At 41.0% G+C, this 14,813-nt stretch overlaps 1 protein-coding gene across 1 annotated transcript in view; it reads right to left on the minus strand.

Moving 5' to 3' along the window:
* The window catches only part of SOS2 (SOS Ras/Rho guanine nucleotide exchange factor 2), a 50,665-nt gene that overhangs the window by 33,838 nt on the left and 2,014 nt on the right, over nucleotides 1–14,813 (minus strand). The window contains exon 2 of the mRNA XM_063159596.1: nucleotides 3,190–3,315. Within this exon, the coding sequence (XP_063015666.1) occupies nucleotides 3,190–3,315 (126 nt within the window). The remainder of the gene's footprint in view (nucleotides 1–3,189; nucleotides 3,316–14,813) is intronic.

The raw sequence follows: 14,813 nt of genomic DNA on the forward strand, positions 1-14,813 counted from the left end.
TTACTTCCCCTCCAGGACAGGCAATTATCCTCCTCCTCAGTGCTTGCAACACCTTCTCCTAATTGTTCTCTCCTCACCCAACCTGGCTTCTCTCTTTCAGAAATGCTGAACAAGCTCCCTTCCTGAGCACCAAGAATCCTTCCAATCTCCTAAAATCTGTGATCTTTTCAAGAGCAGCAGGGAGGTTTCAGTCTCCACTTCCAGTGGGAGATGTTCCTGCCATGGTAGGAGTTGGATATGGATGGTTTTCAAGATCCCTTCCAACCCAGACTATTGTGTGAGACCAGGATCCCAAAACACAAACACCATCAGGAAGTGCTGAACAGTTTACAGCCTACAAAAACCCCCAAATTGATATTGTTGCTATTTCAGAAAATAGTGTAACTTGCCCTACATCAGATCAAGTTTATGGCAGGAATGAAAAGCTGAAGGAAGAGCTGGGAAAAAATGGTGAAATATTTGTGTCCCTTTGATTGAAAGACTTTTGCACATTTTCCATAACCTAACAGAGAAGCAGATTTTCTTAGAGGCAGCTTTAAACCTTTGCAGGGTCCATTTAATGCCCAGCTTTCTGATCAGCCCCCAGGGTGACACAGGGTGACACAGGGTGACATTCCCTCCTGGAGAGCAGCCCCCAAATGACCCTTCCTTCGGGTCCTCCCAAAAATGCAGCTAAGGTGGCATTCAGCCATTCTCCAGCTTAAAATCATGGAGTTCCAGACTGCTTTGGGTTGGAAGGGAGTTAAATCCCATCCAGTGCCACCTCCCACTGTGCCAGCCTCTGGGAATTCCATCCCAGCCAGGAATTCCTCCCCAGTATGCAACCCAACACAAACCTGCTGTGCTCCAACACTGCTTCCCTCTGTTCCTTCAGGAACCATTTGAAGGGCTGCTTCTATTTATAAAACATTTTTAATTGGAGATTTTTAAACCTTGATCTGGCAAATACTTAAGGACAACATCTTGGACAAACAGTTCCATTAGCTGCAGGCTGTTGTGTAAATATCTGAGGATAAACTTCAGAGATCACAGCTCTCATGGTTTCCCTTTACAGCTAAAAACAGCTGAGGAGCAGATCCAATCCCAAGAGCTCTTAAGGAACTATTACATTTTGCTTTTAATTTAGTGATATAATAATCTTCATGCATCAGTATTAAAAATTCCCATAAATTAATAATTAATGTTGAATAAAGGGCATCTAATAAAAATCTAAAACCCTTTGGGCAATTACATATACATACATATACACATATAAATATAAATAGTTATTTATAAATATATATGATTAAAATAAATATATACATGTCATACATATATATCATGTTAAAAATACATACATATATTAAAATATATAATTATATACATTTACCTATATATAAAATTTTCTTTCATTCCAAGACACACATAAATAATTTATATTAATACACACATATAATAATTGTCACACTCATATAATTTATATTCTTTTATATATATATATATATGTAATTTTTCAAAATTCCACATAGAGAATCCCATACAAAGACATCATTGTGGATGAGGCTGAAAATCCTGGACCTGCAGATTGATGTAAAATTAAAGCTCTACAAAACTCCATTGGGGCACAGCCACATGGAAGCATTTTGTCTCTCCAGACTCCATGAAACCCTCATTTTGGAATGATGACACAAAAGGTGACAGCTGCAATAATACAAGAGCCTCAGTGAGCTCAGTAAAGTCCCAGGAACATCCAACTCTATTCCCTCAGCTGCACAACCCAGGCCTGACAACAATAGTCTTTCATTGAAATATTTAAATTTGTTTCTTGCATATTGATGTCAAAAAAGTGGGAAAAAATCTTAGCTTCATTGTGGATTCAACAGCAGAAAATTCTTGGAAGCATTTTGTATTTACAGGAGGAATTTACAGCAGCTCCAAGCTCAGATTCTCTAAACTAGAGGTGTAGATAAAGCAGCTCCTGGGCTGGGAATGGAGCAGGACTGGGCAGCTTCCCTCCTAAATCCTAATTGTAGATTTTCAATTCCCCACATTCCATGAGGAAAAATTCCCACAATTTCCATCCCAAAGCACCGGGTAAAAAAATGATTTTCCAGTTAAATTTGCTTTTAAAATCTAAATAGAATCAGAGAATCCCAGAATAGTTTGGGTTGGAAGGGACATTGAAGCTCATCCAGTTCCAATCCCCGCCATGGGACACCCTCCACCATCCCAGGCTGCTCCAAACCCATCCAGCCTGGCCTTGGCACTGCCAGGGATCCGGGGGCAGCCACAAAGTCATGGCAGGAAGCTCTGAGTGTCACTGTCACATTGTCTGATAAATCCCCTTGCCAGGGCTTTTCTCCTGGGAAGCTGAGAAGCCTCAGAGAAAAATAACAACAAGAATTATCTGATTTGCTTCTCCTGTGTTTTGCTGCTTTGGAATGTGGTCTGGAGGTTGTGGTCATTGTTTGATTGGTTTCAAGTGAATTATTTTAACTTAATGACCAATAGCAGCCAGCCGTGTCAGACTCTGGATGAGAGTGACAGGAGATTTCATTATCATTCTTGTTAAGCCTTCTGTCTGTATCCTTTCCGTATTATTTAGTATAATATACTATAATATACTATACTGTAATATACTATAATATACTATAATATACTATAATATACTATAATATACTATAATATAATATTATATTATATTATATTATATTATATTATATTATATTATATTATATTATATTATATTATATTATATTATATTATATTATATTATATAATATAATATAATATAATATAATATAATATAATATAATATACTATAATATACTATACTGTAATATACTGTAATATACTATAATATACTATACTGTAATATACTATACTATAATATACTATAATATAATATACTATACTATAATATACTATAATATACTATAATATACTATAATATAATATAATATAATATAATATAATATAATATAATATAATATAATATAATATAATATAATATAATATAATATAATATAATATAATATAATATAATATAATATAATATATTAGCCTTCTAAGAACATGGAGTGTGATTCACCATTTCCTCCTTCATGCTGGGCCCCCTGCAAATGCAGCCCTGTGGGCTTGCAGCCCAAACCATCCCCAGCACTGTCAGCGACTGCAGAGCCCAGCCTGGCTCCTGAGCCCCATTCCTACCTCCACGTCCTGCACGGTGCGTGGCTGGGCGATGCACAGCTTGTTCAGCAGCTGCAGGATCAGCTCCTCAATGTAGTACAGGGAATCCTCCTTGGCCGACAGGTTGGGGTGAACCTGCTGCTGCACCTGGCCAGAGCAATTCAGAGAATCAGTGTCACCATCACAGTGTCCGAAAAATCCTCTCTGCACAGGGTTCTTCTCCTGGGAAACTGAGAAGCCTCAGAGAAAAATCAAAACAACATTATCTCATTGCTTCTCCTGTGTTTTGCTGCTTTGGAATGAGGTTGGAGATTGTTTATCCAACAGGTGATTGTTCCATTGGTTTCATGTGAATTGTTTTAACTTAATGACCAATCAGGGTCAGGCTGTGTTGGGACTCTGGAAGGAGTCAGGAGTTTTCATTATCATTCTTTGTAGCCTTCTGTCTGTATCTGTCTATAATATAATATGATATAATATGATATGATATGATATGATATAATATAATATAATATAATATAATATTACAATATAATATGTAATATAGTACAATATACCATGTATAATTTCATATATAATATCGTATCTCATATAATTTATCATATCATAATAACTCAGCCTTCTAAGAACACGGAATCAGATTCATCATTTCCTCCTTCATCCTGGGTACCCAGCAAATATCACAAATTAGATTTTTTTCATGGAAAGTTGGGCCTAAAAATGAATCCCAGCAAAAGCAGGATAGCTCTGGATTGCAGTGCTGCAAATTCACACATTTTTCATATTTCTCACAAGTTTTCCTCTGGAGTTAAGGAGGTAATTGCCACTCCTGCCAAGCTGGCAGCTCTGTGGAATCCCAGACTCTGTGTTTGCCATGATGGAGGGAGGAGTGCCAAGGCAAGGCAATTTCTGCCAGCACTGGAGTGAAACCTTCCCTGTGGGCACCTGTGAGTTACTCATGGCCGGGGTGAGTAACTGCTCTGACGTTACCAGCCCTAAAAAGGTGATGAATAAATGAGTGATGGAGTCACTGCCTGCAGCAGCTCACCCTGCCTGAGGGGCACTGAGCAGAGAGCAGCCCAGACCCACCAGGGAAGGGCAAAGCTGCTTCCCACCTCTCTCCAAGGCAAGGCAGGACAATTCCTGTCATCTCACTTCATGGGGATTAATCCCAGCTTTGGTTCCCCGGGCTAAACTAGACCAGAACACCCAAACCAGGCAAAGTCAGCATGTGCCCATACAGGAAGGGCCACAATGAACTCATCCTGGGTCAGCAGGGCTCTTGTGCCACTAAAAATCCCCTCAGACAAACCATCCCACCTTAAAAAGCAAATAAAGCACTCAGGGGTTGGTCCCCATGCTCAGCTTTCCCTGGCAGCCTCTGAGTCAGGAAAGTGCTCACCAGATCTCAAACTGATCCAAAAGATTTGTGAGGAAGACAATCCAGGGAAATTCCCTCCTCTCCCCATACAAATCCCATGTAAATCACCTCCAAAAACTCACGTGGCACACTCACATTGGTATTCACAGGACAAGTGGGGTGGCAGCTCCTTGGGACAAGACAGAAACATCTCTGGGTTGAATTCTGGTGCTCTGAAATAAAGGCACAGCCCCTTCCAAAACCCAGGGAGCAGCTCCCAAAAACTGGGGGGCTCTGAGGGCTTCCTCCAAATCAAGGAGAATCCCAGAATGGTTTGGGTTTGAAAGGACCTTCAAGATCATCCTGTTCCTCTCCTGCCACGACAGAGACACCTCCCACTGTCCCAGGGCGCTCCCAGCCCTGTCCAACCTGGCCCTGGGCACTGCCAGGGATCCAGGGGCAGCCACAGCTGCTCTGGGAATTCTATTCCAGGGCTCCCCAGCCAAGAATTCCCAATTTCCCATCTACCCCTGCCCTCTGTGACCTTGGATCCAGCTGCCCAGTTATTAAGTTTTTTTTTCTTGTTATAAAGTTATTTTATAGCCCTGTAAACCCAATTTTGCCTTCTGTGCCTCAAACACAAATCTCTGCCTTACACAACTGATTCCCAGCTGCCACAAGATCCTGAAAGAAAGAAAAAAACCTTCAAGAAAACCAAACCCACTCCTTGAAAGCTCCTCCTTAAGACAGCAGGTTTCCAACAATAGCCAGGGCATTTTGTGCTCTTCCTGAACATGAGAGTTGAATTCCCACAACAATGGCAGAGCAGGAAGCGCTGGCTCGGGCCCTGCCACGTGTCCCAGAGCAGCACTGCAGCAGGAGCAGGGCCCAGCAGGGAAACCCAAGGAAATTCTGTCCCACAGTGAACCCTCAATGGTGCTGCACAGAACTGACACGAACAGCAGCAGGAGAGGAGGAGGAGGATCAGGAGAAGACGGGAGCTCCCATTCCCTGACCAGAGCTGTTCTCCTCCCTCCAGTCACTCATTTCAGACTTCACTGCACAAAACCGATGTTATTTGTACCTGAGTGCAGTTCCCAGATGTGAGCAGCTCACGGCACAAACTTTCACCAGCAGCACATCCCCTGAACCTCCCTGGGAGCACACGGGTGTGCAGGAGGCTGAGGAGCAGCAGAGGAGCACAGAGCCCTCCTCAAACAGTGCCAGGAATCTCAGCTTCACTTTAGGAACAAAACCATGGAATCCTGCATTAGGAGGGACCTGAAACATCGTCCTGTTCCACCCCTGCCATGGCAGGGACACCTCCCACTGTCCCAGGGTGTCCCAATGTCCAGCCTGGCCTTGGGCACTGCCAGGGATCCAGGGGCAGCCACAGCTGCTCTGGCAATTCCAGCCCAGCCAGGAATTCCCAGTTCCCAATCTCCCACCCATCCCTGCCCTCTGGCAGTGGGAGCCATTCCCTGGCTCCTGTCCCTCCAGCCCTTGTCCCCAGTCCCTCTGCAGCTCTCCTGGAGCCCCTTCAGGCCCTGCCAGGGGCACTCAGATCCCCCTGAATCCTTCCCTTCTCCAGGGGAACATTCCCAGTTATCCTGTTCCCTAGCAGAGGTGCATTTTTGAACAATTTTGGCTCCTGGGCAGTAACTCCTGCCCAGAATTCCTGGAATTGCCTCACCCTTGGACCCAATTCCCCTTTTCCCAGCTCTCCCAGTGCCCATCCTTCCTGGTTGTCAGCTCTATCTTGTGGAACAGCTCCTAAATCCTGTGGGTTTAATTAAACCCCAGCCTTTTTTCCCCCTAAAATGTGAGGATTTGATCAATTCCTGAACCTGGATGGCACCAACAGCAACAACTTCTGTCCCTTCAGGCCCTGCCAGGGGCTCTGAGCTCTCCCTGGAGCCTTCTCCTCTCCAGGATGAACACTCCCAGCTCTTCCAGCCTTCCCTCATTTCTGTTCTATCCCCCAAATCACCTCTATGACCCTCTCTAAGTCCTGGAGTCAATTTTCCTTCAAAAGGAGCAAAGCCAACAGCAAAGCCCAACATCTCCTGGTTCAGACAACTCTCCCCAGGGGATTTGGAAGCTCAGCTGCCTCTTGAAATGAGTCTGCAGCATCCTGAAAGCTCCCAGAGGTGCTTCTGCACTCCCTGCCTTCCAGAGAAGTCATTTTGACATAAATGCTGAGGAGAAAAAAACAATTTCATCTCAAGACAATGTTTCTTAGAGCAGTACAAAAATGCTGCAATAAAAGCTGGGCACCAGCTGATCCAATGAGATGCCACTGGATCAAGGAGAGAACATTTATTCTTCAGAGAACTCCCCAAATCTTGACTGAGAACATTTATTCTTCGGAGAACTCCCCAAATCCTGACTGAGAACATTTATTCTTCAGAGAACTCCCCAAATCCTGACTGAGGGGACTGGAAAAGCAAGGAGAGGCTGATGAACCCTCAGGTATGAAAAAAGCAGGAGGAGCTCCTGGGGATGGTACTGACACAAGGGACGTGCACTGATCCCTGAGCACAGTTACATCAACTGGCATGGAATAAAATAAACACAGGCTGAATTCTGCATGGGAATTGTTTCTTTTAAGGGTCAAAATACCCTTTAAAACCCACAAGGTGCTGCACTGACGAGCCACAGCTCTGCTGCAAGGTCTGAGCAGAAGGGAGCACAGAAAAGAGATTTTTAACCTATTTAATCTCTGAAACAGCAGTGTCTGGAGTCATTAAAGAGAGATTAGAATTAGAAGAAATAACTAATTTTTAGAGTAACTTACACAGGTTTAGTCTAAGTTGTTACAATAAGAAGAAATTAAACAAGGGTGGCATTTAAATTTGGCCTTGAGGCCTTTCTGGGGGACAAAATTTTATTTTACATTGAAATTCCTAAACTGCTCCTTCTCTTGCTTCTCAGCTTTTCCCCATTCTCCCACCCTTCCAAAGTGCATTTGATGAAAATCCTCAAAAGCTTCTCCTCAAAATTCCTTCTCAGTGAGATATGATTAATCCTCAGAGCAAGGAGTCTGTTCAGAAAGGATGAGGATGAAAACTTTTCATGGAGATAAATGGTATTAAAACTAGAAACAACCTGATCTTATTTATTTATTTAATTGTTTAACCAATATAATGGGTTAATTTTGAATTCAGGATTAAATTCAGGATTTTGAATTCACAGGAATTCTGGATCTCAGACTTCAGGAAATGCAGAAGTTCAGCGTAGAAAATAAATTATCAAAGGGTTTCATTTGAAATGACAAAAAACTGAGGGGAAAAATAGGGAAAAATAGAGAAAAATAGAGACTGGCAAGGAAGTTCTTTTTAGCCTTTTCTGAGACAAACCAACAGCTGGGCTGCAACACCTAAATATATTTTTACTTAATAGATTATTTGGATAGTGAAAACACATCCAGAAAGCTCCAGCTGTTCCACAGAGAGCACTTGAGCAAAACAAGAGATTTTTCATTTAAAAACCCCCAAGAACAGAAAATTCCCAAATCCATGATGAGCACATTGAGTCTGCAGCAGCACATTCCACCACAAAAACATGGATTCATCTTCCTGAAATATTTGTTAAAAATATCCCAGTTTTCTACTCATATTCAAAACTACATTTTCAGAAAATGGAATTCCAGAGTTACCTGAGATTTCAGAACAGGAAGTTTCTAATTTAAATTGATTTTTTTAATTTAATTTTTTTAAAATCAGTGTTTTAATTCCTTCTTATATTTTCTCTCCTAAACATAACCCTGACCACAAGAAACACAAAACATCTGCTCCAAAGGCATTTTTAACCCCTCATCTGGATGATGCTCCAGAGGAAGAAGGGAACCAAGGGGAGCAACTTAAAAACTCCATTATTCAATGAAAGGGGACAGCACTGATATTCCCAATTTTCAAGCATTATTCTTTAGAAAGAACCACAAAGATTTAAATACTTGAAGAGAAATCCCCAATAAAAATGCACTGTCAACTTTTTAAAAATGAAACCACTGATTTCTTATTTTATTTCCAGCACAGCAATTTCTGGCTGGCCTGTCTTTCTTAAATCAGGCTAAAACATGCTGAGAGAGGAACAGCATGAAGCAGTCCCTTAAGTAAAAGAGAATTTTTATCTACATACAGCATTTGGCTTTTTTACTGAAGCATGGTTAGCAAAATAAAATTATTCCTCAACTGTACAGGGGTATTAAAAATTATCTTACTCCACCACTTTGGTGGAAATGTGATTTTTTTCCATCTTTAGCTATTTAAATAATCTTCTCCTACAGTATATTCTAGTTGAGGGGAGGGTGAATTAAAGCAGGAATGATGGGTGGTACAGACAGGATCTGACTCTGAAACAGCATCCAAGGCTGTCCTAAAATCTCCTGGGAAAGCTGCTTGGTGCCTACAGAAAAAAAAAAACATTTAAAATGACACAAATACACACAAATTCTTCTTTCTCCCATTAATTCTTGTTTTCTTTTATATAGAGTCAAGGAGAAGCTAAAATGGGGGTTTGTTTACATGTCCACAAACTATATATATATATATATATATACACACACACACACACACACACACACACACACAAAACACATTTTAATGCCCCACGTGGTCACTGAGGTGACATTAAAAGTCAGGAGAGCAGGGCTGTGTGTCACAGACACATTTTATGGAAAATCCTTTCCTTAGGATTTTTTTCTCCTGAGAAGCTGAGAGACCTCAGGAACAAAATGTTAACAAATAACAAAATATTTATCTGCTGCTGTGGAATGCAACAGGTGGGTCTGTGATTGGTCTCTGTGGTTGTTTTTAATTAATGGCCAATCACAGTCAGCAGGATCAGACTCTTGGTCAGTCACAAGATTTTGTTATCATTCCTTCCCTTCCTTTCAAGCCTTCTGATGAAATCCTTTTTTCTATTCTAGTAACTTTATTCTATTCTATTATTATTATTTCTTCTATTAAAACTATTCAGTATAGTTTTAATGTATCATATACTTTTCATATAATATATATCATAAAGTAATAAATCAGCCTTCTGAAACACGGAGTCAGATCCTCATCTCTTCCTGGGACCCCTGTGAGCACGGTCACAGCCCTGGGTGCAGGAAAATCAGGTTTTGCACATGAGCAACCTCAGGAAGCACTGATGGGAAAGGCTGGCACACGGGCAGCCAGTGAGGTCATTAGAAAAGCAAATCCCAGAGTGCACAGCTCCTCTGGAGCTGATTAGATAAGGGTGCACTGGGCAGGGACAGAGCTGGAACCAGGAGAGCAGGGGAGGTGAGGGATGAGAAGGTGGGAGCAGCACACACCATTGGGATTGGGGTTGGGGCCCAGAGCACCACAGGGAGGTGAATCCCAGCAGCCAAGGGCTCTGGGGGCTTTTAACCCCTGTGCTGCTCCCCAAGCCAAGGCAAACACCAATTCCCATGGGAACAACACAGCTGGGAAATGTTCCTTCTGCTGGAGCTGCCAATGAAATCCCTGGGAGCTAAAACCCACCTTCAGCTCACAACTCTCCTGCTACTGTTTGCCAGCCACAGATTCCTGTGTCAGGAACTTTGCTACAATGAAAAAAAGCATGAAAATAATAAATCTAAATAAAAGGACCAGGCTGATGCATCCATAAAATCCCAGACTGGTTTGGGTTGGAAGGGATCATTAAACCCATCACATTCCAAATCCTTGCCATGGGCAGGGACACCTCCCACTAGCCCAGGTCACTCAAATTCATGTTTGGAGCAACTGCAGTCTGCAAAGGTCCAGGCTTCTGAGCTCAAATAAATGTATTTATGAGAAGCTAAGTGACCTGAGAGATTTCAAACCTAAATGTAACTATTTCTTTTAACAAAAGATTTCAAACCTAAATGTAACTATTTCTTTTAACAAAAGATTTCAAACCTAAATGTAACTATTTCTTTTAACAAGCAACATTCCTGTTGGAATTATAATGCATTAAATAATAATAGATGCTAATGATATGAAAATGCTTTAAATAATAATGAATTATAATGAGGCTAAAATACATTAAATAATTCCCGAGGGGAGCCTGGTCCTGCCATGGAAACATGCATGGAATAAAGCTGGACACCCTGCACCTCCTGACCTCAACCCCAACCTCACACATCACAACAGAGACACTCCCACACGTTTAAAAATACAGAAGCACTGAACTAATGTAAACTCAAAAAAAGTCCTCAAAATGCTCCTTTATATCTGTCTATGCAACACTTGCTAAGAATAAACCCTTTAGTCATGCTCTAGAAATTTGATGAGTGGTCCAGAGCAATGGTGGAATTGTTTTAGAAAATGCAAATAGTGCCCAGAGCCAGGATTATCCCAACACGTGGTGCCTGTGGGGTTTGACTGTGTGTGGAGCAGGGAGAAAACCCACAGCAAGAATCCCTGGGAGATGCTCCTGAAATTTGTTCAGAAAAATCAAAGAGCAAAGCAGCTGAACACAGAGCTCTTGTTGACAGAAATACATTTTGAATTGGCCAGTGGACACAAATCCTGATTTGATTTGGGTTGGATTTAAAGCCACCCAGAGCCACCCCTGCCATGGCAGGGACACTTCCACTGTCCCAGGGTGTCCCAGTGCCCAGCCTGGCCTTGGGCACTGCCAGGGATCCAGGAATTCCCAATTCCCAGTCTCCCATCCATCCCTGCCCTCTGGCACTGGGAGCCATTCCCTGGCTCCTGTCCCTCCATCCCTTGCTAAACGTAAGCTCAGGAATATTGTAAGGTGAATAAATCCGTATCTATAAATTCCTCACACTCCTCACTATTTTCAAATTTACACTCTAATTCTCTGGGGTTTTTTCTGGCCTTTCTTGGGTTTTTTTTCCTTTTTTTTTATTTTTTTTTCTGGCCTTATAAATCTGTTCCAAGGGAATCCTTTAGCAGCTGTGCCTCACATTTGGGCAGATGCTGGTTGGTGTTTAGGGGCTGCTTTAGGTCACATTCCAGAGAGATCAGGAAAAGAAAATAAAAGGAACAGAAATTTATTCCAGGTACCAATGGAAGGTATTTGGTACAAGTGAATTTTTCAACTACAATTCCCAATTGAGTGACACACTCAGCTGCTGCCTCTGGAATTGCCACAGGACTGGAATCCCATTCAATAATTCCTACAGAACTGGGATCCCAGTATCAACCTGCAAAACAGCTCACACAGGACTGGAATCCCTTCAGTAATTCCCACAGTACTGAAATCTCAGTCTGAACCTGCAAAATAATTCATACAGGACTGGAATCCCTTCAATAATTCCTACAGGACTGGGATCCCAGTATCAACATGAAAAATGATTCACACAGGACTGGAATCCCATTCAATAATTCCTACAGGACTGAAATCCCAGTATCAACTTGCAAAAAAAATTCATTCAGGATTAGAATTCCAGTCAATAATTCATACAGGAGTGAAATCCCAGCAACAAACTGTAAAATAATTCACACAGAACTGGAATCCCATTTAATAATTCATACAGGACTGAAATCCCAGTCTCAAACTGTAAAATAATTCTTACAGGACTGGGATCCCAGTATCAACCTGTAAAATCATTCCCATACAACTGGAATACCATTTAGTAATTCACACAGGATTGAAATCCCAGCATAAACTGCAAAATAATTCATACAGGACTGAAATCCCAGTATTAACCTGCAAAATAACTCACACAGGACTGGAATCCCATTCAATAATTTCTACAGAATTGAAATCCCAGTATCACCTTTAAAATAATTGCCACAGGACTGGAATCCCAGTATCACCTGTAAAATAATTCATCCAGGACTGAAATCCCAGTCTCAAACTGTGAAATAACTCCCACAGGACTGGAATCCCATTCAATAATTCCCACAGGACTGGAATCCAATTCAGTAATTCACAGAGGTCTGAAATCCCAGTATCAACCTGAAAAATAACTCATACAGAACTGGAATCCCAGTATCAACCTGTAAAATAACTCATACAGTATCGGAATCCCAGTATCAACCTTCAAAATAATTAACACAGGACTGAAATCCCATTATTAACCTGTAAAATAACTCACACAGGACTGAAATCTCATTCATTAATTCCCACAGGACTGAAATCCCAGCATCAACCTCTAAAATAATTAATGCAGGACTGGAATCCCAGTATCAATTTGCAAAATAATTCCCACAGGACTGGAATCCCAGTCAGTAATGCACAGAGGACTGGAATCCCAGTCTCAACCAGTAAAATAACTCATACAGGACTGGAATCCCAGTATTAACCTGCAAAATAATTCCCACAGGACTGAAATCCCAGTATCAATTTGCAAAATAATTCCCACAGGACTGGAATCCCATTTAATAATTCACAGAGGACTGGAATCCCAGTCTCAAACTGTAAAATAACTCGTACAGGACTGGAATCCCAATATTAACCTGTAAAATAATAAATTCAGGACTGGAATCCCATTCAATAACTCATAAAGGACTGGAATCCCAGTCTCAACCTCCAAAATAATTCCCACAGGACTGAAATCCCAGTACCAATCTGCAAGATAATTAATACAGGATTGGAATCTCATTCAATAATTCCCACAGTGCTGAAATCCCAGTATCAACACCTAAAATAATTAATGCAGGACTGAAATCCCGGTATCAACCTGCAAAATAATTCACACAGAACTAGAATCCCTTTTAATAATTCACACAGGACTGGGATCCCATTATCAATCTGCAAAATAATTCCCACAGGACTGGGATCCCATTCAATAATTCCCACAGGACTGGGATCCCAGTATCAACCTGCAACATAATTTCCAAAATAATTCCCAGTATTGAATGGAATCCCATTCAATAATTCACAGAGGACTGGAATCCCAGTCTCCACCTGTAAAATAACTCAGCTCTGGGAGTTCCATCTGGAATTCAGCAAGAACTAAAGGAAAGGTGATCTCAAACCCAAAACTCAGCTTTAGAAAAGGGTTTCACCCTTTGACATCTCCCCCAGCAAAGGCCAAAGAAAGCAAAACCAACCCAAACACCGAAAAACAAACACAAACCAAAACCAAAATCAAACCATAAAAAACCAAAACCAAAACCAGCTGCCAGGTTAAAACCTTTACCAGGATCTTTCTGGGGTGATTTACCTGCTCCAAACAGCAGCTCAAGTCACCAAAGCTCAGTGATCACACCAAAATAATGTCTTCTTCTGATTCATTCACTTTGAAAGGATTTTATATCAAATTTTATATCACTCCCTGCTGCATTTCCAGCACAGCAGCAGCAGAAAATACAGAAATAAAAGTGGTTTAGAGCAAGGATGTGCTCATCCATCTCCAGCTGGAACGGAGGCAAATACATCAAACTGCTGAGAATTTCCCAACTTACAGGATCCACAGGTGCCAGTGCTAAGGAATGTGGGCATAAAAATATATAAAACCTGGTTTAAAGATGTTTCACCATTTAGCTTTGGGTTTTTCCTAAAAAGGTAAAACTTGGCACTCTCTACTCACCCTAAAGAGTATAAATGCATATAAAATATTGTTCAAAAAACAGATTATCCTATTTCTTTTCATGTATTAAAGTAAGAACTGATGTGTTTGACCATTTTTAAGTGTCCACTGCATAGAAGTGAAGCAAAGCAAGAGTTTGAAAGTGGTTTGATACAAAGAAGTTACCTTAAACTTGCTGAGTGCGTAACAAAGAGATTGGAGCTCTTCAAAGCATGTTCTGGACTTAAAATCCAAATAACAAAGAAATATTCTTTATTGTTAGTGAACTGCATGGGCTCCTTATCCAGCTCCACATCTTTGGGCATTTTAGAATTAAATCTTTTTTCCACTTTAACATGCACAAAGCAAACCAGAATTTATCTTCTTTTTGTGCTTTCTGTTTCTCTTCTTCAAGCAGTGATCATTTAAAGGAAAATAATGGGAATTTTTTCAGGAATGGGAAATAATGCACAGTGTATTAAAAACACAAGTTAGGAGTTAAAAAGACTCCTTTATCCCAGTTGGTTTTAACTTAAAAAATACTAAAGTTTATTTAAAGTTTTCATCACAAAGCAACCTGCTTGGAGAAATTCCATCTCAGCGGGCCAGCAAGTGGATTTTTAACTATCTGTAAAAAAGGCAGTGAGGATGTTTAATGAATTAGGAAATTAACAGAAAGTGTGAGGATTTCACACTCTGGATTCAGTGCCAGTTCTTCAGCTCCCCTAGGAATGATGGAATAGTTATTTTCGATAATTCCTGCCCATTTTAAGATCTGCAGTGCTTGTTCTTACTAAAGAGTATCTT

Source organism: Melospiza melodia, chromosome 6 (assembly GCF_035770615.1).
Source record: "Melospiza melodia melodia isolate bMelMel2 chromosome 6, bMelMel2.pri, whole genome shotgun sequence".
NCBI lineage: Eukaryota > Metazoa > Chordata > Aves > Passeriformes > Passerellidae > Melospiza > Melospiza melodia.